This window comes from Carassius auratus, chromosome 50, assembly GCF_003368295.1.
Source record: "Carassius auratus strain Wakin chromosome 50, ASM336829v1, whole genome shotgun sequence".
Taxonomy (NCBI): Eukaryota; Metazoa; Chordata; class Actinopteri; order Cypriniformes; family Cyprinidae; genus Carassius; species Carassius auratus.
The window spans coordinates 2,691,285-2,714,238 of record NC_039292.1 but is presented as its reverse complement, the minus strand read 5'-3'; the positions used below and the strand labels follow the sequence as shown (position 1 = coordinate 2,714,238).

At 35.3% G+C, this 22,954-nt stretch overlaps 2 protein-coding genes across 3 annotated transcripts; both read left to right on the top strand.

The window, feature by feature from the left end:
* Positions 1 to 359: 359 nt before the first annotated feature.
* On the top strand, positions 360 to 7,977 carry LOC113066637 (histone deacetylase 10-like). Its single transcript, XM_026238575.1, has 20 exons — positions 360 to 466; positions 1,261 to 1,395; positions 1,480 to 1,576; positions 1,661 to 1,758; positions 2,321 to 2,425; positions 2,546 to 2,614; positions 2,970 to 3,096; positions 3,299 to 3,364; positions 3,453 to 3,512; positions 4,102 to 4,191; positions 4,298 to 4,404; positions 5,017 to 5,084; positions 5,538 to 5,790; positions 5,875 to 5,965; positions 6,042 to 6,127; positions 6,227 to 6,280; positions 6,670 to 6,748; positions 6,827 to 7,021; positions 7,519 to 7,678; positions 7,859 to 7,977. Exons 1-20 carry the CDS (start codon positions 402 to 404, stop codon positions 7,870 to 7,872), a joined length of 2,019 nt encoding a protein of 672 aa, XP_026094360.1. The 5' UTR covers positions 360 to 401; the 3' UTR covers positions 7,873 to 7,977.
* Positions 7,978 to 8,171: 194 nt separating this feature from the next.
* On the top strand, positions 8,172 to 22,362 carry LOC113066634 (beta-parvin-like). 2 transcript variants are annotated; one of them, XM_026238571.1, is made up of 14 exons: positions 8,172 to 8,453; positions 9,376 to 9,501; positions 16,011 to 16,100; positions 16,961 to 17,031; positions 17,775 to 17,877; positions 17,970 to 18,110; positions 20,899 to 21,014; positions 21,100 to 21,161; positions 21,264 to 21,283; positions 21,416 to 21,477; positions 21,554 to 21,622; positions 21,699 to 21,800; positions 21,892 to 21,964; positions 22,135 to 22,362. In XM_026238571.1, exons 2-14 carry the CDS (start codon positions 9,390 to 9,392, stop codon positions 22,209 to 22,211), a joined length of 1,098 nt encoding a protein of 365 aa, XP_026094356.1. In that variant the 5' UTR covers positions 8,172 to 8,453; positions 9,376 to 9,389; the 3' UTR covers positions 22,212 to 22,362. The 2 variants fall into 2 exon arrangements, with proteins under 2 accessions (XP_026094356.1, XP_026094355.1); XM_026238570.1 differs by having other exon boundaries at positions 9,373 to 9,501.
* Positions 22,363 to 22,954: the final 592 nt, after the last annotated feature.

Sequence of the window (22,954 nt, the reverse complement as noted above, 5' to 3'; positions counted from 1 at the left end):
ATATATATATATATATATATAAATCCATTTTAAACAAAAAAAAGAAACATGTACAAGCATGTGCACAAGCAAATGATCAGTATTACACAAGGCTTTACAAAATAAGTCAAATAAATGAAAATAAGTTTCTTCCAATGGAGGTAGTGTAGAATCGTTTTAACTGTAGTGTAAAGAGCATTGAGCGTTTCTATTTTATTTTGTATCAATTCACGTAATTCTCCGGTAGGGGGCGGTAATGCAACAGGCGCTCTGCGATCACCGAGCGAAGAACAAGAAACAAACCCGCACTTTGAAGGATCTTTGTCCTCACTTGTTTCCTGAGTGATTGAAATTATAATTTACTGTGATTAACAGTTATTAATCATTCGTTTTTCATCGAAACCCAGAGCAAAGTGTTTAAAATGGCATCAGGAAGCGCACTGATCTTTGATGAGGAGATGAGCGCTTATAAACTCCTCTGGACAGAGTAAGTCATCTTATCACTTAACGTTACTGTAACTTTACGCCTCTTACATGAAATATGATAATATTATAAAGATAATAATATCATCTGATACCTTTACATATCATTCCTTACGAGTTCAAATGATCATACCTGACATGTGTTTGGTTTTTAATGTTTTTCGTATCTGTGAATTTGTTTCAACATTTTGTTAGTTTCACATTTTGTTATTTTTATTATATTTAAATATCATTTCGAGATATTTCAGTTCGTTTTATAAGTTGATTTCTAATTAAATAAATGTTAACTGAAAAACAAGCTAAGTTTATTTCATCTAGTTCACAAAGCATCATTGCTCAGTTTCAGTTAGTTTAGCTTGTACTAAAATAATGAAAACTGAAATGAATAAAAACTAACGAAATGATAACTAATAAAATGACAAAAACACAACACGCTCACAAAAATGATGTTTTTTCTTTGAAATAACTTTCTTATTTTTTTTCTTATCTGTTATGTTTATTAGGGTTGAATGTTACATATAATGTTTATTGCAAATTTCAGTTTAATGAGTCTCATCATGATTGTGTTTAGTGCTTGAATGAATGACACTGTGTACCTTGTATGTATCTTATTATTAAAAAGCTGATTGTGATTGGCTGTGTTTCATCATGTGACTTTCTCATCATCACCTGCTTTGGGTGGTTACCAGTGTATCACAAAGGTACAAAACAGATTTCAGTAGATCTGAAGGTACAAAACATGATTATTGCCTGCATCACAATTTTCATACAAATCTATGTTTTTATTGCTCTGTCCAGTCCAGCCTGTGAGATCGAGGTTCCTGAGCGGTTGACCGTGTCTTATGAAGCGCTGAAGACTCGCGGCGTGGCAGAGCGGTGCAAACAGGTGCCGGTCCGCCTGGCCACCGAGCAGGAGATTTTACTGGCACACAGGTCTTCTAGTTTTGGCATTTAAACTGAAACCAGGCCCCATTTCTACTGCTATATGATTGAGTTTGGTTTTTGTGTTTACTTTAGTGAGGAATATCTGGAGGCCGTTAAACAGACTCCCAAAATGAGCGTGGAAGAGCTGAAGGCATTTTCGAAGCAGTACAACGACGTCTATTTCCATCAGGTAAGTCCAGATCATTGATGCTGGTTGGGTTCGGGTGACTGCAGACGTGAACGCTTCTGAACCCAGTTTCTCATGTGAGCGCAGAACATCTATCACTGTGCTACGATGGCCGTGGGCGCCACACTGCAGCTGCTGGACAGTGTGATGAAGAGAGAGGTCAGGAACGGCATGGCACTGGTCAGGTGAGCACACAACCCACAGCTGCTGCTTTCGGGATTGGAAATAAATGAGCAGATACCTGTCAAGAAGACCACCTGCTTAAACTCGACACTAAACATATGTTTGAGAGGCCCAGCGTACTCTGAAGTTTAGTCTGAAACTGAACCAAAGCGAAACGTTTTATTAGTGTTATTTTAGTATTAATTATATTACTAATGTATTAATTTAATAATACATTATTATGTTTATTATTATAAAATTATTACTACTACTAGTAGTACTAAGAATATTTAATTGTTAATATTAAATATTATTTAATAAAAATTACATTTAATTTAATAGTGAATTTAATATTCAAATGTAGCATTTTTTTTATTTAAAAAATATATTTAAATAATATATTATTATAAGATAGATAAGAACATTTATAAAAATGTACTATTTGTTAAAAAACGAAATAATTATTCATAATTTTTGCATGTTTGGACACAATACAGTCTGTGCTGTGCAGTGGACAGCACAATCACAATTTTTTATTTACTACATTTTGTTTACTTCCCTCTTTTCTCTTTTTGTGACCTTCAGGCCTCCAGGACACCACAGTCAGCGCTCCGCTGCGAACGGTTTCTGTGTGTTTAATAATGTGGCCATCGCTGCGCTTTATGCCAAGAAGACCTACAACCTGAACAGGTGAAGGAGTGTACCATCCTGCACTGCTGTGCAACAGACACTGACTTACACCTGTAATACTCACTGAAGGAAACTCAGTATTACAAGTTTTGCATAAGTTTGATCTTGTGGATTTTCCAGGGTTTTGATTGTAGACTGGGACGTCCACCATGGACAGGGTGTCCAGTACTGCTTTGAGGAGGACCCAAGGTGAGTACATCTTCCTTCTGATGAACAAGATGTTCCTGTGGCTCAGTGGTAGAGCATTGTGCAAAATGTTGTGGGTTCAATTCCCAGGGAACACACATACTGGTAAAAATAAAAACAAAAAAACTATGTATAGCCTGAATGCACTGTAAGTTGCTTTGGATAAAAGCGTCTGCTAAATGCATAATTGTATTAAATGGTTTATTATTATACAATTATTTAAATTAGATTAGTTTTAATATCCATTAGATAAAAACTCTGATTGCTTAAAAAAAAAACTTTTACCTGAGGAATCAATTATGTCCATAGCACATCCTTTTCCCTTGGTATGCACGCTTAATATTTATTTATTTCCTAGTGTGCTCTATTTTTCCTGGCATCGTTACGAGCACCAGACCTTCTGGCCCAATCTCTCCGAGTCAGACTACACCAGCGTCGGGAAAGGCAAAGGATCTGGTTTTAACGTGAACCTCCCCTGGAACAAGGCGAGTGAAAACTGAATCAATGCTCAGAAACCATCAAACTCTGTATTTCATACCAGCGGTGCATGCCGATCAACTCAGCATTTAATCACACATTCTCACTGGTTACAATAAAAAAGTATTCTTTTTTAAAAGGGAATCACCTAAAATGATATTTAACAAAGATGTTGTCACATAGTTTCTGTGCTGTGCTTGTTTCCTGCAGGTGGGCATGACGAACAGCGACTATCTGGCTGCTTTCTTCCATGTTCTTTTACCCGTAGCATACGAGGTACCTGTCACACGAGAACAACCTTTAGCCCATTAGACTGTTTTCTTAGTGTCGAAGTCAAGCTGATGCACTCTTTTCTCTCTTTCAGTTTGATCCAGAGCTGGTTTTGGTCAGTGCTGGTTTTGATTCAGCCATCGGAGACCCAGAAGTAAGAGACTCTTTTTAAATCTGTGATTGTCTGAAAATTTGTGAGAATGTACTCACCCTCGGGCAATCCAAGTAGATGTAGATGAGTTTGTTTTTTGACTAGAATAGATTTGGAGAAATGTAGCATTGCATCACTTGCTCACCAGTGGATCCTCTGCAGTGAATGGGTGCCGTCAGAATGAGAGTCCAAACAGCTGATACAAAAACATCACAATAACCCACACCACTCCAGTCCAGCAGTTAATGTCTAATGAAGCGAAAAAGTGTGTGTTTGTAAAAAAACTAAATCATCTTTAGGCTTTTGATGTGAGAGGACAACAGGAAGTGTTTATATGGATTATGGACTTATATTTTGACCAGAAAATGCTTTAATGATGGTGTTTTTCACTTCACTAGATGTTAACTGATGGAGTTTGGGTTGTGGGTTATTGTGATGTTTTTATCAGCTGTTTGGACTCTCATTATGATGGCACCCATTCACTTCTCCTTGAATCTTTGAAATCCTTACATCTGTCTCGCTGTTTCTAAAAAGGTTTGATGGGTCGTATGTATGGGTTGATCTCAGTTAACTGCTGTCTGTTCTGGTTCAGGGTGAAATGTGTGCTCTTCCAGAGATCTATGCCCACCTCACACAGCTGCTAATGCCTTTGGCTGCAGCCAAAATGTGCGTCGTCCTGGAGGTCCGTTATCATTATCACTTAAAATCTTTTTTCAAAGCTGATCCTAGCACATTTTAATTTTGAAAGCCCTGTTATCTGTGCATATTGATTTCCTTCATTCTCTCAGGGAGGGTATAACCTGACTTCTCTCGCCCAATCCGTTTGCCAAACCGCCCAGACCCTTCTGGGAGATCCCGCCCCTCAGCTGTCAGGGCTCACAGCCCCTTGTGAGAGGTGAATTGAGCTGTCAATCATGGGGAGAGTGCTTTTCATTGGTTGAGCTGTTTGCATGAGTTAAAGGGTTACTCCACCTCAAAATGAAAATGTTTTTAAATGAAAATGTCATTAATCACTTACCGCCATGTCAAGGTCCAAATCCGTAAAAGCTTCATTTGTCTTCAGAACACAATTTAAGATATTTTGGATGAAAACCGGGAGGCTTGTCCCATTAACTGCCAAGTAAAATACACTGTCAAGGTCCAGAAAAGTATGAAAGACGTCGTCACGATACTCTATCTGCCGTCAGCGGTTCAACCAAATGTTATGATATTTAAATGTTAAATATTTTTGTTTTCTTCGTGTAAAAAAAGTATTGTCGTTGCTTTTTTATGGGTTTGGAACAACATAGGAGTAAGTGATTAATGACAACATTTTTATTTTGGGGTGGAGTATCCCTTTAAGGTGCACTGTTAGCTCCGCCCACAGTCAGATCTTATTGGTCTAAAATCCTGCCCTAGAGACATCAAACAGTAAATATATTCAGATTGGTTGTGATTTGGTTTCAATGTGTTTTTGTCACTATTAAGCTGGAATAATATGCCATGTGATTTTTTTATTTTTTTTCAGTGCACTAGAATCTATCCAAAATGTTCGCAGCGCTCAATCATCATACTGGAGCTGTTTAAAACACTTAGGTTAGGTTATTGCCATTTTACTTTCACTTTAAATGGATGTTTTTTTTTGTATTATTTTATGGTACTTTATTTTTTTTATCAATTTTTAAGAATATTTTTATTGATTTTATGTGTTTTCCTCAATTTTTACTATTCAGGTTTAATTTATTTTCCTTTCAGTTTCAGTTTTTATTTATTTCCAGTTAGTAATTTAAGTGCTTCAACTCTTGAACTTTTAATTGTTTAATTTTCATTTAGTTTAAGTTTTTCATCTATTATTTATATTTTATTTCGGCTATCTTTTAACAATCAAAACCATTATTAATATTTATGATTTTAGTTAATGATAATATCTCTGTAATGAAGGCAATTGATATTGGATTTAAAGTTGTAGTGACATTTAAATGAGTTTTTATTTAAATGTCATTTTAACATCTGACATCTTAAAAAATGTTATCCGTCTCATTCTTAAAGAGGCTCATTCAGGTACGAGCACCAAAAGGCCCAGACTGGATGAGAAGAACAGCGAATCAAAAGAGGCTGAGAAACCTGCGTCAGAGAACGATGCAAAGAAGACCGTTGTGTGGCCTGAACCTTTAATCAGGACATCTACTGATGTCCAAACACTCGTAGCGCCCCCTCCTGGTGTGGAGGTCTCACTGCCTGAGGGCTGCCAAAATCTGGGGGAAGATTCCCAAATGACCTCTAAAGAAGTACAAAGTATCCGGTGGGTAAAATAAGATCATTAACACACAGAGTCACGCTTTTTGGCCACATTGTAACCTTTACAAATCGTTTTTTTTGTCTGTAGTGATAAATATTTCCAAGATGTAACGGACCAAAACATCCTCAAGCCTCTTGGAAAGATCATTTCAGTTCTTGACCAAATGATGAATAGAAAGGTGAGGAGGTGATAACAGGAATCAGGTGGTTATTTTTGTGTGCTGTATTTGGTAACCGACTGTAACGCTTCATCAGGTGCGTAACGGATGCATCGCGGTGTCTGACTTGAGCTTGTCCGTACGCTGTGCTTATCAACACGCACTCATGGGCCTCGCTGAACGGTACAACATTTCAGAAACTAACAAGAATTAACTTAAAATCACCTTGATCAGATCAGTAATGAACTGTTGTGTGATACTGTGCTTGTGTGTTTGATGAAGGGTGCTGGTCGTTTTTATCGGAGATGGGAATATACCAATCAAAACTGATGACAGGTGAGCCAGTTATTGCATCTATTTTTGTGTTTATTGTTTGTTGTTTAAAGGGATGAGTAAAAAAAGTTGCAAAAAAAAAAAGTTTTAAATATAAACATGCAAAAAGTTAGTATTTAAAAAATTATAATTTTAGTGTTCCCTTTATTTTTAGGGAGAAAAAAAATATTTTCTGAAAAAAGATAATTTTAGTGTTACACTTATTTTTTAAATATGAATTAAAAATAATTCTAAATCTTTTTTAGATTTTTTTGTAGTGTTTATGGACTGTTATAGCTTTATAAAAAAAAGTTTATTAACTTTTATTTATATATTTTCAGTTTTCATTTTCATTTTATTTCAAAATCACATGTTCAGCTTGCCTTGACTGCATTGGGTGTCTTTCTTTTCAGGAAGGTGTTTCTAGTCCAAATCTGTGCTGAAGAAACTGAAGAGAAGTGTGTGAACCGTCTGTCCTTGTGTCTGAGAGAGGTGTGCGATCACAGCTGATACTGTCTTGGATTTCGTCTTATGTCTTTGAAGTCACTTCCTCTTCCTGCTTGTCTTCAGGGTGAGGGATTCACGGCAGGATTTATGCAGGCGGTTGTGAGCCTGATCCTCCCTCTGGCGTATGAGTTTAACCCCGGGCTGGTGCTGGGGGTTGTTGGAGACAGTGGGGCAAAGACTCTTCTTGCTCCAGTCTGGGGTCACCTGACCAGTCTGCTCCAAGGCCTGGCAGAGGGCCGCACGCTCACCCTACTGCAGGTCAGACTTAGATATTTGAATAAAATATATTTTAAATAATAATAATAATATTTTTAAAATAATATAAAAACCTTTCCAAAACATACATTATTTTTTTTTTATGGATTCATTTATTTTTCTAGTTACCGTAATTCATTTCAAAGGTGTTTTATTCATATTTATTAATTTTCAATGTATTTGTTTATTTTACATTTATTTTTACTAATAGTTTAATTTAAAATGTTTTATTTCTTAATGTAGTTACATAGCTTATTTATTTGTTTTAAAAACTATTTATTTGAAATGTATTCATTTATTTTACATGCATTTATTTACAATATTAAATTTTTAATACATGCATTTTATTTATGTGTTAAATGGATTGATTTAAACGCATTTTGTATTTATTTTGCATTCATTTCTTTATTTGTTTTGTGTATTATTTCATTTTACTTGTCATAATCTTCTGTATGAGAGTTGCTTGCTCCTAGTAAATCGTCATACCTGCATGTCTTCAGGGCTGTGACAAAGATCTGCTGGCGGTTACACTCTCTGCCCTCTCTGGGGCCCCTGTCCCTCCACTCGGGCCCCTGGGAGCTCCCAAACCTGAAGATGTTCAGATGATGGAGAAGCAGAGACAGAGGCTGCAGAAACGCTGGGGTCTGCTGCGGTGCACAGGTACCACAGTGATACCACAGTTCACTCAAATATTTTATAGAACATGCAATTTAACAGATTTGCGAATCACATATGTTTATCTAAAAGTTCACACATGATGAATTAAATGTGTTATGTGACCTTACAATGCCTTAATGTACTCTTACATTAATAAATTAATAATAATGTGTGTTTGTGCAGTTTCAGAAAGCTGATGGAAACCTCTGGAACATTGAACGACCTGCATTTTGATGTTCAGTTATGGAAAATAATCATTTTTGTACTTTGTAAATTTTATACGGCATTAAAAATGAACCTGTTGAAGTTTTTGTTGGTAGTTTTTTTATTTTTGTTTGACTGTGTTGCTTGTATAGGGTTTGTTTAGTTAAATCTGACAAAACCTCCATCTGAGGATGTAAGCAATATTATAAATGTTATACATTTTGAATTATGTATTATAAACTGCTTGTTTCCCTCATTTGGATAAAAGCGTCTGCTAAATGAATAAATGTAAATATTTATTTTCTTTTAGATGCAGGAAGTTGTCTTTTTGGGATTTATTTAATAACACTAGATGTCTTAGTTAGGTGATGTGTGTTGTGTGTATGTTTAGTTTCTGTCTATGACTGACTTTAAGGGTGTGACTCAAGATGTTACAGCACTTTTCCAGATATGACAATGCCTGACTCAAAATATATCCACAGTGAAAATATGCTCATACTTCCTTTTTTCCCCTAATATTACACTGCTTCAGTACTGCTTTCTGTTAAAGTCTTCACCACACCCAGAGCAAAGGGTACGTATGCAAAGTTATATTTTCTTAATCTTTGTTTTTCATTATTAGACGGTTATTATTAAATAGCATTAGAGAGATGTTCATTTTATAACCTATTTTCAATGGTTTGCTGTTATTTTTCATGATCCGTATTGTAGTTGCGTGTGATGCTTTTCCAAAACCCACTGGCATTGTGTGGCAAATGTTACCAGTTTGATCTGTTTCCAGTTATTGAATTAAAACCTTTACTCAGAAGAGGCACTAAATGGCCAGAATCTTTAATTTAGAACCGCATTTAGAACTTTTTCTGTCTTACTGGTGATATATTGTGTTATAGTATAATACTATACTAATAGATTTTAATTAGGTTAGAAACCCTGTTGAATTTCATAATGTTCTGTATACCTTTACTATATCGTGATTTTCAAAACGTAAAAATTTCAGACTGTTTTATGGTGATTTTGTCTTACGTTACTGAAAGACTAAATATGTTTTGTTAGCTGAACTACTTGTGCCTCTTTTGAAACTACACTACAATCAGTTGTACACAATACTTCTGTCCCTCACAGTCTCGTTTTCATTCCTGTTAAACATTTAACAGCGCTAGACTGAATAATGTATATCAATTCTTATTAATACCCGGTAAACAAGCATACAAAAGTTATTTATTCCCTATAAAAAAAAAAAAAACTATTATCAGTAAACCGATTAGTCGAACAGCGCTGAGAAAAGTAACACGTTCCACGTGACATCGCCGCTTTTATTTTGCAACAATCTAGACAATATTTTTCACATTATAAATTACACTGAGTAAATTTAATACCTAATGAATTTAAATTACACAGTAAAAGTTAAAACAGTAAAATAATTATTTTAGCACATTTCGGGCCACTATGCCCCGCCCCTTTCATTCTGCTCACTCGTTCTGTTTCTGTTATAGAAGCCGCAGCGGAGCAGATGGCCGCGAGTCCCACCAAACCCTCCGGACAGCCGGGGAAGATGAAGAAGGATGAGTCGCTGCTCGGAAAACTGGGGGGAACGTTAGTTCGCAAAAAGAAGCTGAAAGAAGGTAATGTTTTCCATGATATTGTAACTTAAAAAAGAAAAAGGAAATAATATAACTAGATGAGGACATCATGCAGTGATTTTTTTTTTTTTTTATCGCTGTCCATTGTGGTGCACTTGATCAATTTACGAATTTGTGAATATATGAAAATGCTTCTTTCATTGCAACTTGTATGATTTTTTATTAATATAAATAATTATACTGGACTGGTGCAATTTTAGTTTTATAATTATTATGATTTACTCTTCTTATATCAGCATAACATAAGCCATAGTTGTATTGTGGGGACAGAAATAGCCAGGTCAGAAGCTCAAGGTTATTCAGATAAGAATGATAAGAATGAGCTTTGTCTTGTTTACTTATATTGTTTCAAGGTCTCAAGAGTTAAAAATGTATCTATCTACATTTTTTTATTATTATTATTATTATTATTTTTAATTATGTATCTTACATTAAACCCACCCTTTTCAGTCTCCATCTGTGTGAACAGCTGCACAGTAAAGTGTGTGTGTGTTTGTGTGTGTGTGTCATTGTGGAACAGAGTGGTTGTCCTGTTAACCTCCAGACAGTCACACGGGAGTGACAAAATGTGCTCAAGTCTATTTAGTGACTCTTTGTTCAGGAGGATCCTTTTTGGGATTTTTCAAACAATCTTAATAGATTATTTAGTGCTTCAGCATTCAGCGCCATTGCAGCAGCCATGAAACGCTGAATTCTGGCCTGATAAACTAAGATAAGAGTCGGCTAAAATTCTGACGGTTGTTTTGAGTTTGTGAATTCTGAAAACATTTACAGTTTGAAAGGAGTTTAGAATTGTGGGGTAACTGCCCTGTTAAGTGGTTGATATATTTCTATGGTGTTTAAATAGGTGTTTTCTGACCAGTTGCTAATGGTGTTATGGATGGTTGTTAGGGTGTTGCTAGGGTTTTTTGGCTGGTTGCTAGGGTGTTCTGAATAGTTGTTTGGGTGTTATGGATGGTTGTTAGAGTGTTGTTAGGGTGTTTTGTCTGGTTGTTACTCGGGTGTTTTGGCTATTTGCTAGCATGTTCAGGTTTTTTTTTTTTGTTGCTAGGGTATTCTGGCTGCTTTTTAGGTGTTGGGGTGTTCTTGATGGTTATTACGGTGTTACTAGGTTATTTTGGCTGGTTGCTAGGGTGGATCAAAGGTTTTCTTAACACCCAACAATAGTTGTTTGGGTGTTGTAGATGGTTGTTAGGGTGTTGCCAGGGTCTTTTGGCTGGTTGTTATCAAGGTGTAGCATGGTTGTTCTGGATGGTTGCTTGAGTGTTGCTAGGGTGTTCTGGGTGATTGTTAAGGTGTTACTAAGGTGTTACTAAGGTGTTTTGACAGTTTGGTAGGTTGTTCAGGTTGGTTGTTTGGGTGTTACAAAGGTTTTCTGAATGGCTGTTACAGTGTTGCTTGGATGTTCTGGATGTTTTTTCAGGTGTTGCTATTGTGTTTTGGCTTTTTGGATGGTTGTTCGGGTGTTGCCTGTTTGCTAGGGTGTTGCATGGGTCTTCTGGATGGTTGTTAGGGTGTTGCCTGGGTGTTCTGAATGGTTGTTAGGGTGTTGCATGGGTCTTCTGGATGGTTGTTAGGGTGTTGCCTGGGTGTTCTGAATGGTTGTTAGGGTGTTGCATGGGTCTTCTGGATGGTTGTTAGGGTGTTGTATGGGTCTTCTGGATGGATGTTAGGGTGTTGTATGGTTGTCTTCTGGATGGTTGTTAGGGTGTTGTATGGGTGTTCTGGATGGTTGTTAGGGTGTTGTATGGGTCTTCTGGATGGATGTTAGGGTGTTGTATGGGTCTTCTGGATGGTGGTTAGGGTGTTGCCTGGTTGTCTTCTGGATGGTTGTTAGGGTGTTGTATGGGTCTTCTGGATGGTTGTTAGGGTGTTGTATGGGTCTTCTAGATGGTTGTTATGGTGTTTCTAAGGTGCTTTGTCTGGATGCTAGGCTGTTTTGAATGTTTTTTTTAGATTGTTGCTACGGTTTTTGAATGGTTGCTAGAGTTTATTTGGCTGGTTGCTACGGTATCCTGGCTGTATAAATTTTTGATGAAAATATGATGGAATGCTGGGCAAATGTCTGACAGATGAGTGACTTCATTTAAGCTGTTTTAAGTACATGAGTTAACATGACATTAATAGTGCCATCCGGTGGACCTTTGTTAGAAATAAGGGTTTGTTTTCTTCGGGAGCTTAGTACAGTAGTTGTTATGATTGACAGCAGCATTTCCCATCCCTGCTGTGCAGAAGCTGATATCAGAAAACCCTCGGATATATATGAGGACATGTTTGCCTGTCAGGATGTTGACTTGCATATTATTGTGTGTGTGTGAGTGATACTGACAGATCTGGCTGATGTTGGCTTCATTTGTTAAGTGTCCTCAGACAAGTTCAGAGCTTTGGGGAACATGGATCTCAGTAAGTATCACTATTGTCTATGTTTGTAAATTGAGCATCAGTGATGTATGTCTGTGTTTATGTAGAGCTATATGAGGAAAAGTGTTGTTATGTTAAAAAACAGAAATAACTTTCATCAGAAAGCAAAAGTCTAATTGTCATCATGGATAGTTCTCAGTTCCTAAAATACAATTCAGTTACCTCAGTGTTAATACACTAATTATAATGATGAAATGTGTGCTTATAAATGTAAAAAGTCATAAAAGAAAGTATGAAATGATTGTAGTATTTCCTAAGGAGCATTTTCCCACTTATATTAAGTTGGTTAACAAAAAATCATTTATTTAAAAAAAATCTAAATTATCAGCCAATTTGCATGTGCCCATTCACATTTTAATGGTCTGTATATATTAATATATATATATATATATATATATATATATATATATATATATATATATATATATATATATATATGTGTGTGTGTGTGTGTGTGTGTGTGTGTGTGTATACATATGTAAAATACATTAATATTTATTTTATTGAAAAAAAAATTCTCAAAATGTAATTTTTTTTTCAAGTAATGACTTTTTATTTATATATACTTTTTAAGTATTTCATTTTGTTCATTTTCCCACGTATTGGTTTTAGTTTATCCCTGAAAGAGTATTGAAACAGGATTGGCACAAAGCTTTCAAATTTTGTCATATCAATTAAAATAATAATAATAATGTTTTCTTACAAATGACTGAAAGCATATAATCCAGAGATTAATGATGGGTAGTGTCTAATATGGAGACTGACTGTGGACTGTGTGTAATGCAGGAAGTTTGGTTGATAATATGACACAATCATCTTCTCTTTGACATCTGAACTATGTTACTCATCCGGCGTCCATTTCCCACTCCAGCATCCCAATGATCGCACAAATAAGTGCTGCTATATTTAAGAGCAACTCCATTCCTCTGACCAGACTGCTATTTTTGTCGTCTTTGTAATAAATAACTTTCCCCAAGACCTGCAGACACACACACTGCTGACAAACACTGCTGTGAGTGTGTATTGATTTCTCAGGGAAGTGTTTGTTGTGTCATGTCAGTGAAGCCACTACACTTGCAGATCAGCAGCTTTTTACTAACTGATTTGAACATGAGAAATCAGCTTTGAGAGCAGATTGTTGACTTCCTGAAAATACCTAATTCATTAAATGAATTTCCTCATGAATCAGAACTGCAGAAATGTTAATATACTGTATACTGTAACCTAAATCAAAAATTGAAATGTCTCAGTGACTTTATATATCTAATCCATTATAGAATAGAATTAGACAACAAACCTTGAAGTTTTAATATAGTACTTGAATATTTAATATAGAATAGAACAGAGTAAAATAGAATAAATTAGGCAACAGTCATTTCAGATCTGGGAATTTTCAAAGAGCCATGGAGATGTTATGTGTTGCAGAAAAACTTGAACATCTAATCCAGAATAGAAGAGAATAGAATTAGACAGCACACCTTGGAGATCTGCAAGTCTTTGAAGATCCATGAACATTTCACGTGTTACAGAAAAACTTGAATATTTAATGCAGCATAGAATAAAATAGAATCAATTAGACAACAGTCATTTAAGATCTGGAAATTTTCCAAAAGCCATTAAGATTTAATGTGTCGCAGAAAAACTTGAACAGCTAATACAGAATAGAATATGATAGAATAAAATAGAATAGAATAGAACAAAATAGAATAGAATGTAATGTAATTAATTACACAGCACAAATCAAATATCTGGAAATCTTGGAACATTAAGATTTCATGTGTTGCATGAAAAACTTTTTGAATGTCGAATCCATTATTATAGACTAGAATATGAAGACCAAATATGACCAAATATTTTATTGTGTTCGATCAAACATCGAAGACAGATGTACAATATTGTAAAAAGCAGAGGTGTATCACCTCTCCATCGAGTGTAGTTCTGGTTAGTCCCTCATTAGTGTGCTAATCGTAGAGTTGCATCTATTATAGTGGAGTGTAGAGCAGCCTCTCGTCCTCCGTGAAACAGGAGCAGTGAGGGTGGGGGGTGTCAAAGGGACAGAAATAACACATGATGACGCCGGTGCGACTGCTGTAGCCACACACACACACACACACACACACACACCACCGAGGCTCACTGCAGGACATTAGCTGGATTCAGTACTGTTTAACGGGACATGGCTGGTCTTCTGTGTGGAACGAAGAAAAGAAAGCAAGGTAGACTTTGGGCTGTTTTATGATGCAGCAGTTTCATAGATCTTAATTAAATGAATGCGGATGTAAGTTGCCACATTAGATTCACTTGTTAAATATTTCATTTAAAATCAAACATATTTATTTCTGAATACACGTGCTTTTTAAACCATACACCGAAACATTATTATAAAATATTATAGTATTTATTATATAGGCACTGATTGTGTTAATAAGTGCTAATAATGGCAGAATTGATAGCAGGTCTGTTTGGTACACAAGAACCTGTACAGTGTGTGCATGTTCACTGTGGTTAGCAATTAGCACATGGCTATTTACATTCAAAAGTTTGGCTCAATAATATATCTCAACAATTTGATTTCATAAATGCATGTACAGTATTTAATAAAAAAAAAATCTAAATGCATTTGCTTATGAGTATATGTATAACCAGTGTATATATATATATATATATATATATATATATAGTATTTTTATTGTGTATATTTAAGACACAATATTAGCATTGATTACTACAAATAGCTTCTGTTCCTAGAGGATTTATTTCTGTATGTGAAACATGGACAGAACTTAATCATTAAAAATTGAGGCATGTTTCATGGTGCCCTAGAGGGGAAAGCACAATTATGATTTTAATCTTGCAGGAAAAGCAGATTTGGCGCAAGATGCTGCATGCTCTGTGTAGATCTGCAGGGTGGATGAAGAACTGTCAGGGTGAAACTGTCCCTCGGGAACTTAATGTTTATGAGTTTATGAGTTTCCACTTACATGGAGGATTGATGACAAAACATGAATGACACTTTTATTAGCCTCTTAAAGTCATTTTTCGACTGTACTGTTCACAGGCAGAAAAAGCAATCTGTTAGGATTCTCATTCATCTTAAAGGGATAGTTCCCCCCAAAAATGAAAAGTCGGTCATCATTTACTCACCCTAAAGTTGTTCTAGACCTGTATAAGTTTTTTGAACACTATAGATATTTCAAAGAATTTTGGTAACCCAACAGTTTCTGGACCACATTGACTTTCATTGATTGTATATGTATGTAGGTATGTATTTATTTATTTATCAACATTTTATTGCAGCTAGTTTCCAAAGCAACATTTCTCATTCTCATTTTTTTTTAAGTACTAACATAAAAAAATCTATAAGTTCATATATGAAATATAAGTTCATTTGACACTTTTAAGGGGTCTCTGAAGGTCATCTGATGGCAGTAAAAACTTATGCTATAATGTATTGAAATATTAGCAATAATGTTAGGTCTGTGTGCAGTTTGTGTTAAGTCATATTGTTCCATGTAAATATGAATTTTCAGCATCATTCCTCCAGTATTCTGTCACATGATCTTCAGAAATATACTGATTGCTGCTCAAGAAACATTTCTGATTATCAATGTTGAAAACATATTTTTGCTGTTTAATATTGTTTTTTTTAAGGATTCTTTGATGAATGGAAAGTACATTTAATGCATCCTTGCTGACTCTGTATGTGTGTGTGTGTGTGTGTCGCACAGGAGGAACTCTTTCTGATGTATGATCCTGATGACTGTTTGCATTTAAGAGGAAGTGCATTAAACTGATGCTGTTTTTCATAGAACTAGATGTCAAGTCATGATCTAAACTGACTGTAATAAACTGATAGAGAAAGAGAGAGCGTCATTCATGAATCAGCTGATTAATCACCACACACTGATCAGTTAATTGAAACTGCAGCGAGCTCCTGGTATTGCTTAAGCAAATATTTTCCTGAAAAAATGCAGACAAGCATGAAGAACCATGGCATCTTGATGCATGGTGTTGAATTATTGCTATACATTCGAAGGTACGTCAGTAGTGAACTTCTTTTGTCTTCTTAGTGAGTGATCTTCAGGAAAATGGTAAGAACGCCATCATGGCTCCTCTTCTGCACACCGACCCAGAGCTGCTCCCTGAGGACACTTTGCTTGGTAACATTTGGCTTCTTCTCATCCATTAAACCCAATCGAATGTCTCATTCCTCCACAAGTGGTCAGAACAGAGAGCTGTAGTGACACCGTAATATGTGTAAATTAGTGTAACTCTGGTTTCATTGGCTTTTAGATTATTGCAGAAAATAACTAATTTAAGTTTGCTCTAAATGTTCTCACCCTCAGACCATCCAAGATGAGTCGGTGAGTTTGTTTCTTCATCAGAACTGATTTGGAGAAATGTAGCACTGCATCACAAGCTCACCACTGGATGCTCTGCAGTGAATGGGTGCCGTCAGAATGAAAGTCCAAACAGCTGATAAAAACATCACAGTAATCCACAAGTTATCCACTCCAGTCCATCAGTTAACACCATGTGAAACAAAAAGCTGCATGTTTTTAATCAGCTTATTTGACTCTCATTCTGACGGCACCCATTCACTGCAGAGCATCCAGTGGTGAGCTTGTGATGCAATGCTACAGTTCTCCAAATCTGCGCTGATGAAGAAACAAACTTGAATGGCCCGAGGGTGAGTATATCTTCAGCAAATGTTCATTATTAATTTTGTGTCTGTTTTTATTCTCTTAGTCAAGAATTTAAAGGCAAACATCTGAGATAAATTTGGCACTTAAGCAGTACTTTACTAAAAACTTCTACACCAGTGTTGTGGTGGTGTTGGGTGTGGAGGACACTTCTCACTTCCTCCATGTCTCTTACTCACCCTGATTTCTGAGTCAGACAGCTGGAGAAATGCACCCAGACCCAAGACAGTCCTAGAGGATCATCACAACTAACTGTCTTTAAAAACAGCAACAACAGTGTGCTAAAAAGTTTCTTCTTTCCTCCTTGATTTCTGCAGAGGAAAATGCAGAGAGGACCATTCTAGACCCAACGTCCAGAGAAGACCTCAATTTTAAAGACCTCCAGAAGGTACAAAACACCTTTTCTGACTTCTTACACTAACATTTCAGAATGAATGCTGAGGAAAAGAAAAACAGAAATGGCAGATGAAGACAGTAACACCAATGAAACATGACATTTGACACTAAAATCTGTTTGGCCAGCGCCCCCTAGAGTTTCAGCTCTGTTATTACACCCACCCATCTTATCTCTTTCCTCAACTATGACATTCATTAATATTTTAGATAACCTTTTATTTTTTTACTAGTAATTATCATTTAAATGTAAGTATTGGTCATTTAATGTTTAGTTTTAGTTTAAGTGATTTAGTTTTGTGCTATTGTAATTGTATTGCTTTTTTATATATCTATTTAACTGTAATTTTGTTTTTCATTTTCAATTGTAGTCATTTTAATTTAATTTTAACTTAAACATATAATTTCAGTTAGTTGCCAAGGGAGGATTTCAATTTTTTTCTTTGTTTCATCTAATATTTATATAATATAAAATATAAATAATTTTAGTTTATTTCAGTTTTATTTATTTCAATTAACAAAAATTAGCTTACTATAAATTTGTTAACAGTAACAACAATGCTATAATTTAGAAAATAAACATAGAGTGAAAAATTTTGATGATTAAACTGTAAATAACAGTAAATACCTTAACAGAAATCACAAATGATAATAGAGTGAATGTCTGGTCTGCTAAGCCACGCCCATTTTGCATAATTACCATTCTAGCCACTGACCCTTATTCTCTCTTCCTCTCAGGTTCTCATTGACTGGATCAACAGTGAACTTGAGGAGGACCGGATCATCGTGAAAGACCTTGAGGAAGATCTGTATGATGGGCAGGTGCTGCAGAAACTGTTCGGTAATACAAAGACTCGTACTCATTGTCTGTTTTGGCATTTTGCGGTGGTATTTTCAGTGTAGTGAGGGCGTTCTGTGTGTCGTCTCTTTCAGAGAAGCTGTCGGGTCATAAGCTAAATGTGGCAGAGGTGACGCAGTCAGAGATCGGACAGAAGCAGAAGCTGCAGACGGTTCTGGAGGCTGTTAATGTGGTTCTCAGACCGCTGGACTGGAACACGGAGTGGAGTGTCGACTGTGAGCGCTGAAAAACACTCACATTTAAAGGGATAGTTCACCCAAACCATATCAATTCAGTTGTACCAGGGTTATTATTGTTTACTAAAAACTATTAAAAACATTTTGTTAACTGGTATAAAGCTATAATGAAATGTACAAGTAACTGACATGAGTTTAAAACTAAAAACTAAAAATCAAATTAAATGGAAATAAAAAATAAATTAAACCTATATAGTATTATATATATATATAAAAAAACCTTATAAATAATACGAATGACAAAAAGCATGTAACAAAATTACTAAAAATGTTACTAAATGAAATGAAAACTGAAAATAGTGGAAAGTGAATTTAAAACCATTATAGTATATACAGTAAATAAGACTAAAATAACATTACTTTTCCCCCATTCTTATATATGTATATTACTAACTGGAGATGAATAAAAACTATAACTAAAATAAAAATAAATTAAATAAAAAATAGTTATATATATATATATATGGTCCGTGTATCTTTTGGTCATTCGATTTTCTATTTAAAAATGAATAAAGATAAATGAGAAACGGTTTGATTTTCGTTTTTTTCGTTTTGTTTAAGAAACGGAAAACGAAAATGTAGCTGGATTTTTCGTATTTTTGTTTGTGGGTAAAAAATGAGATTATGCTTTAATATTTGTTTGAATGTGTGGGCGGCGCTGAAACGCCCCTTTCATCCCTTCTGTACTGCACCGACAAGCGGCAACCGCAAGCTCAGTTCATCTTCACCAGGAGAGAAGCGGCAGACAGCAGAGTTTATTAATCCTGCCAATTCTTTGCTAGTGGTGCTTGCAAGATAAAATAATAATTATAATAATAATTAATTAATTAAATTAATAATAAAATAAAAAATAATATTATATTTTTCCGGCTGCTGCAGTTATTGACAAAGCAGACTTGACAACTTTATTCATAAAACACCATTTGAATTTTACTTTAGCCTGTGATCTACAACGACATGGAATAAAATATAGGCCTACTACAAATTTTTTGCCTACTTATTTTATTCTAGGCCATTCAAAAAAAAAAATTAAATGGGAAAAATCCAACCCCACATTTATAATAAAATTTATATTAAAATAAGTTAAGTTTTCCCCATAATTAGTCTACTTTAAATGTTTTAATTATAGGCTATAGGCTACTTAGAATTATGAACTGAATTCACGAATTCTGTAGATGACTGTATGAATATAGTGATGGTGTGACATCATTACAGATAATGAGTTCAGACAGGAAACACTGCACCTCTGGTTGGTTTCATTTGAATTACATAGGCCTAAATATAAAATTATTATTATTATTATTATTATATTTAAATGGCTTATTTTAAAAGTAGACATGTCCAGCAAGACATGGTTCGTCTGATGCATGAGCCTGGTTCATTTCTGACGTTTCAGAAAGAAGTTAATGTAGACCGAGATGGCAGAAAGCAAATCCTGTTGAGTTTTCATGTTATTTAGGGTGTCTTACGACCCAAACTGACGGAGCTGAAGCTCTTTCCTCTTGTTATCGGGATGGAAGCTGTGGATCGGGATCCGCCGATCGGAGAAGTGCAGACTACACTCTACAAGATAAAGCTTCAGTTGCTGTTGTTTGTATAGCAAATGAAAACATGTTATGCTGTGAGGTTTTTCTTAAATAGGCATAGAATAAAATTAGTAGGCAAAAAAATTGCACATTTCTTGTCATTGTAGATCTTACAGTAAAATTCAAATGTCATTGAATAAATTAATTTCTGTTTGGTCAAAAAAAAAAAAAAAAAATATATATATATATATATATAAATATATATATATATATATATATATATATATATAAAAAAGCTTGCAAGCACCACTAGCAAAGAATTGGCAGGATTAATAAACTCTGCTGTCTGCCGCTTCTCTCCTGGTGAAAATGAACTGAGCTTCCGGTTGCCGCTTGTCGGTGCAGTACAGAAGGGATGAAAGGGGCGTTTCAGCGCCGCCCACACATTCAAACAAATATTAAAGCATAATCTCATTTTTTACCCACAAACAAAAATACGAAAAATCCAGCTAAATTTTCGTTTTCCGTTTCTTAAACAAAACGAAAAAACGAAAATCAAACCGTTTCTCATTTATCTTTATTCATTTTTAAATTGAAAATCGAATGACCAAAAGATACACGGACCATATATATATATATATAAAGAAATACTAATCACAAAAGCACATCAAATTTTTACAAATGTAACTAAAATGAAATGAAAATAAATAAATAATAATAATAATAAATAATAAATATTAATAAAATATTATGTATAGCACATAAACAATATATAAAATAATAATGCACAACCTTTTCCAGTCTTTTCTTTTCTTAATGGTTAAATTAAATTATTTAAAACAAATATATATATATATATGCATGTATAACTAACTGGACATAAATAAAACTAATCATGAAAAATGAATAAAACTAATAGATATAAAATGATTGATTTTCTCAATATTTAGATTTGTTTTTGCACCCTCAGATTCCAGATTTTCAAATAGTTGTATCTCAAACAAATATTGTCCGATCATAACAAACCATACGTCAAAGGAAAGCTTATTTCTTCACAAATGGACCCTTATGACCTTATGACCTTATGGTTTTGTGTTCCAGGTTCACATATGTATATATGTATTATTTCATGTAACATGCACTGATAAATTGTGCACAAGAGACCTTTATTAAGAAAGTAAATTGAGCCTATTTTATCAAAAATAATTATTGTTGATATTAAATCTGTATCTCTTCCTCAGCAATCCACTCTAAGAACCTGGTGTCCATCGTGTACCTGCTGCTGGCGCTGGCCATCTACTACGCGGCACCCATCCGCTTACCTGAGCATGTGTCTGTGAAGATGATCGTGGTCAAGGTACGACGAGTTTATTAAAGTGTGACAATGAACATTATATCAAATAACCTAAGCCTAATTACAGAAGTGTGTGTGTTTGTCTCAGAAAAAAGAGGGAATCCTTCAGAGTGCTCATGTGACCAAACAACTCACAAGTACCACAACAGAGTAAGATGCTCCAATGTGGCCATCTGGTGACAGATGATTTGAACACTTTTTGTATTTGAATGTGTGATCTGATGATGAGTTTGTGTTCCTTGTTTCCAACAGAATGATGATCGGAAGATCAGGCGAGTATTTTTCTTAAGGATCACGCAGAGGTCTAGTTTTTGGACAACTGTAGCTGGTTCATTGATGGTTTCCCATGCATGTTTTTTTATTTTCACTCGTCCAAAAACTGTTTATTTTCTTGTCATTCTCAGAACGTGATGCTTTTGACACGTTATTGGATCACGCACCTGACAAACTGAATGTAGTGAAAACGGTAAGAACTGGTTTCGGATGGGACCTGATCTTTTGTGCGATGGTACTGATTATCCAAAACTGGTCTGTTTCTTCAGTCGCTGATTACATTTGTGAATAAACACTTGAACAAACTGAACCTGGAGGTGACGGAGCTGGAGTCTCAGGTATGAACATCATCTGTTAACTCTCACACAGATCTTTACATCAGATCCGCTTAAAAACCTCTTCATGTGTGTGAAGTTTGCAGATGGTGTCTATCTGGTGTTGCTGATGGGATTGTTAGAAAATTACTTTGTCCCGCTGTACAACTTCTACCTCACGCCTGAAAGCTTCGAACAGAAGGTAAGCGTGCCATAGGGTGGTCTAATATGGACTGGTGAGGTCCTAAGTGATTTTGTTGTCCTAGTGTGTTTTTCTCTCCGTTTTTCTCTAGGTGCATAATGTCACATTTGCTTTTGAGCTCATGCAAGATGGTGGATTACAGAAACCCAAAGCGCGACCAGAAGGTACCAGAACAAATCAGTGCCAGGAGTAACATCGTCTGCACCTGTTCATGGTGTTATCCACATTATCCTCTAGATGGAGATGTTTCTCAAATGATGCACTAAACATACTGTGTTCCTTCACAGTGGCAGGTAACATATTCAAGCCTCTGTCTGTTGTTTGTGTCCTGCAGACGTGGTGAACTTGAATCTGAAGTCAACACTCAGGGTGCTTTACAACCTTTTCACCAACTACAAGAACACGGAGTAACACTGAAAGCGATGCGAGGAAGATTGCTACATGCCTCACTGATGCCAGGATGTCTGCCCACACACATGCACACACATCTCTGGTGTTTCTTTTGTACATAAGAATGAAAGATTTTGTATTATTTCGCTTATTTATGCCTAGAAACGAATGTATTCAGCTCTTTAAAATATATTATTTTTCTCGCATTTGACTTTTATGCAAACGAGGCTTGCCACTGCTTTAAGCACTACACCGGAATGACTTCTGTCCTGGAATGCACCGTGTATTTTATTCTAATAGAAATGCTGTCTTTATTTAAAATAAACAAGTTCTTTCTACATTCTGGCACTTTCTAATTTTGACATTTTGACTCAAAAAATGAATTTGTAGAGGTTTTCTTAACCAAAATAAGCAGTTTAGTATCACGTCTTCATACACAGAATTATTCATAGTTAAAAACCTTGGTCCATATAAATATTTCACCTTCATGTGTCTCACACAGGTTTAAAGATTCATTTTTTGGGTGTAATTCATTATGACAGACCAACACCGCACCTTTAATTTATTTAGGGTGGTTTAATACAAGAAGCATCATTATAAATATTGCTCAGTGTTATAAATTTGCAACATTCAATTGATACATATTAAACTTGTAATTTTTTGTGTTTGTGCTGGAGACAGTAGGGATTCAAATTCTGGGGTTCAGTGATGTCTTATTATAGAGTATTGTGGTTGGGTTAATTTGACTTGGGCCAATAAGCCAC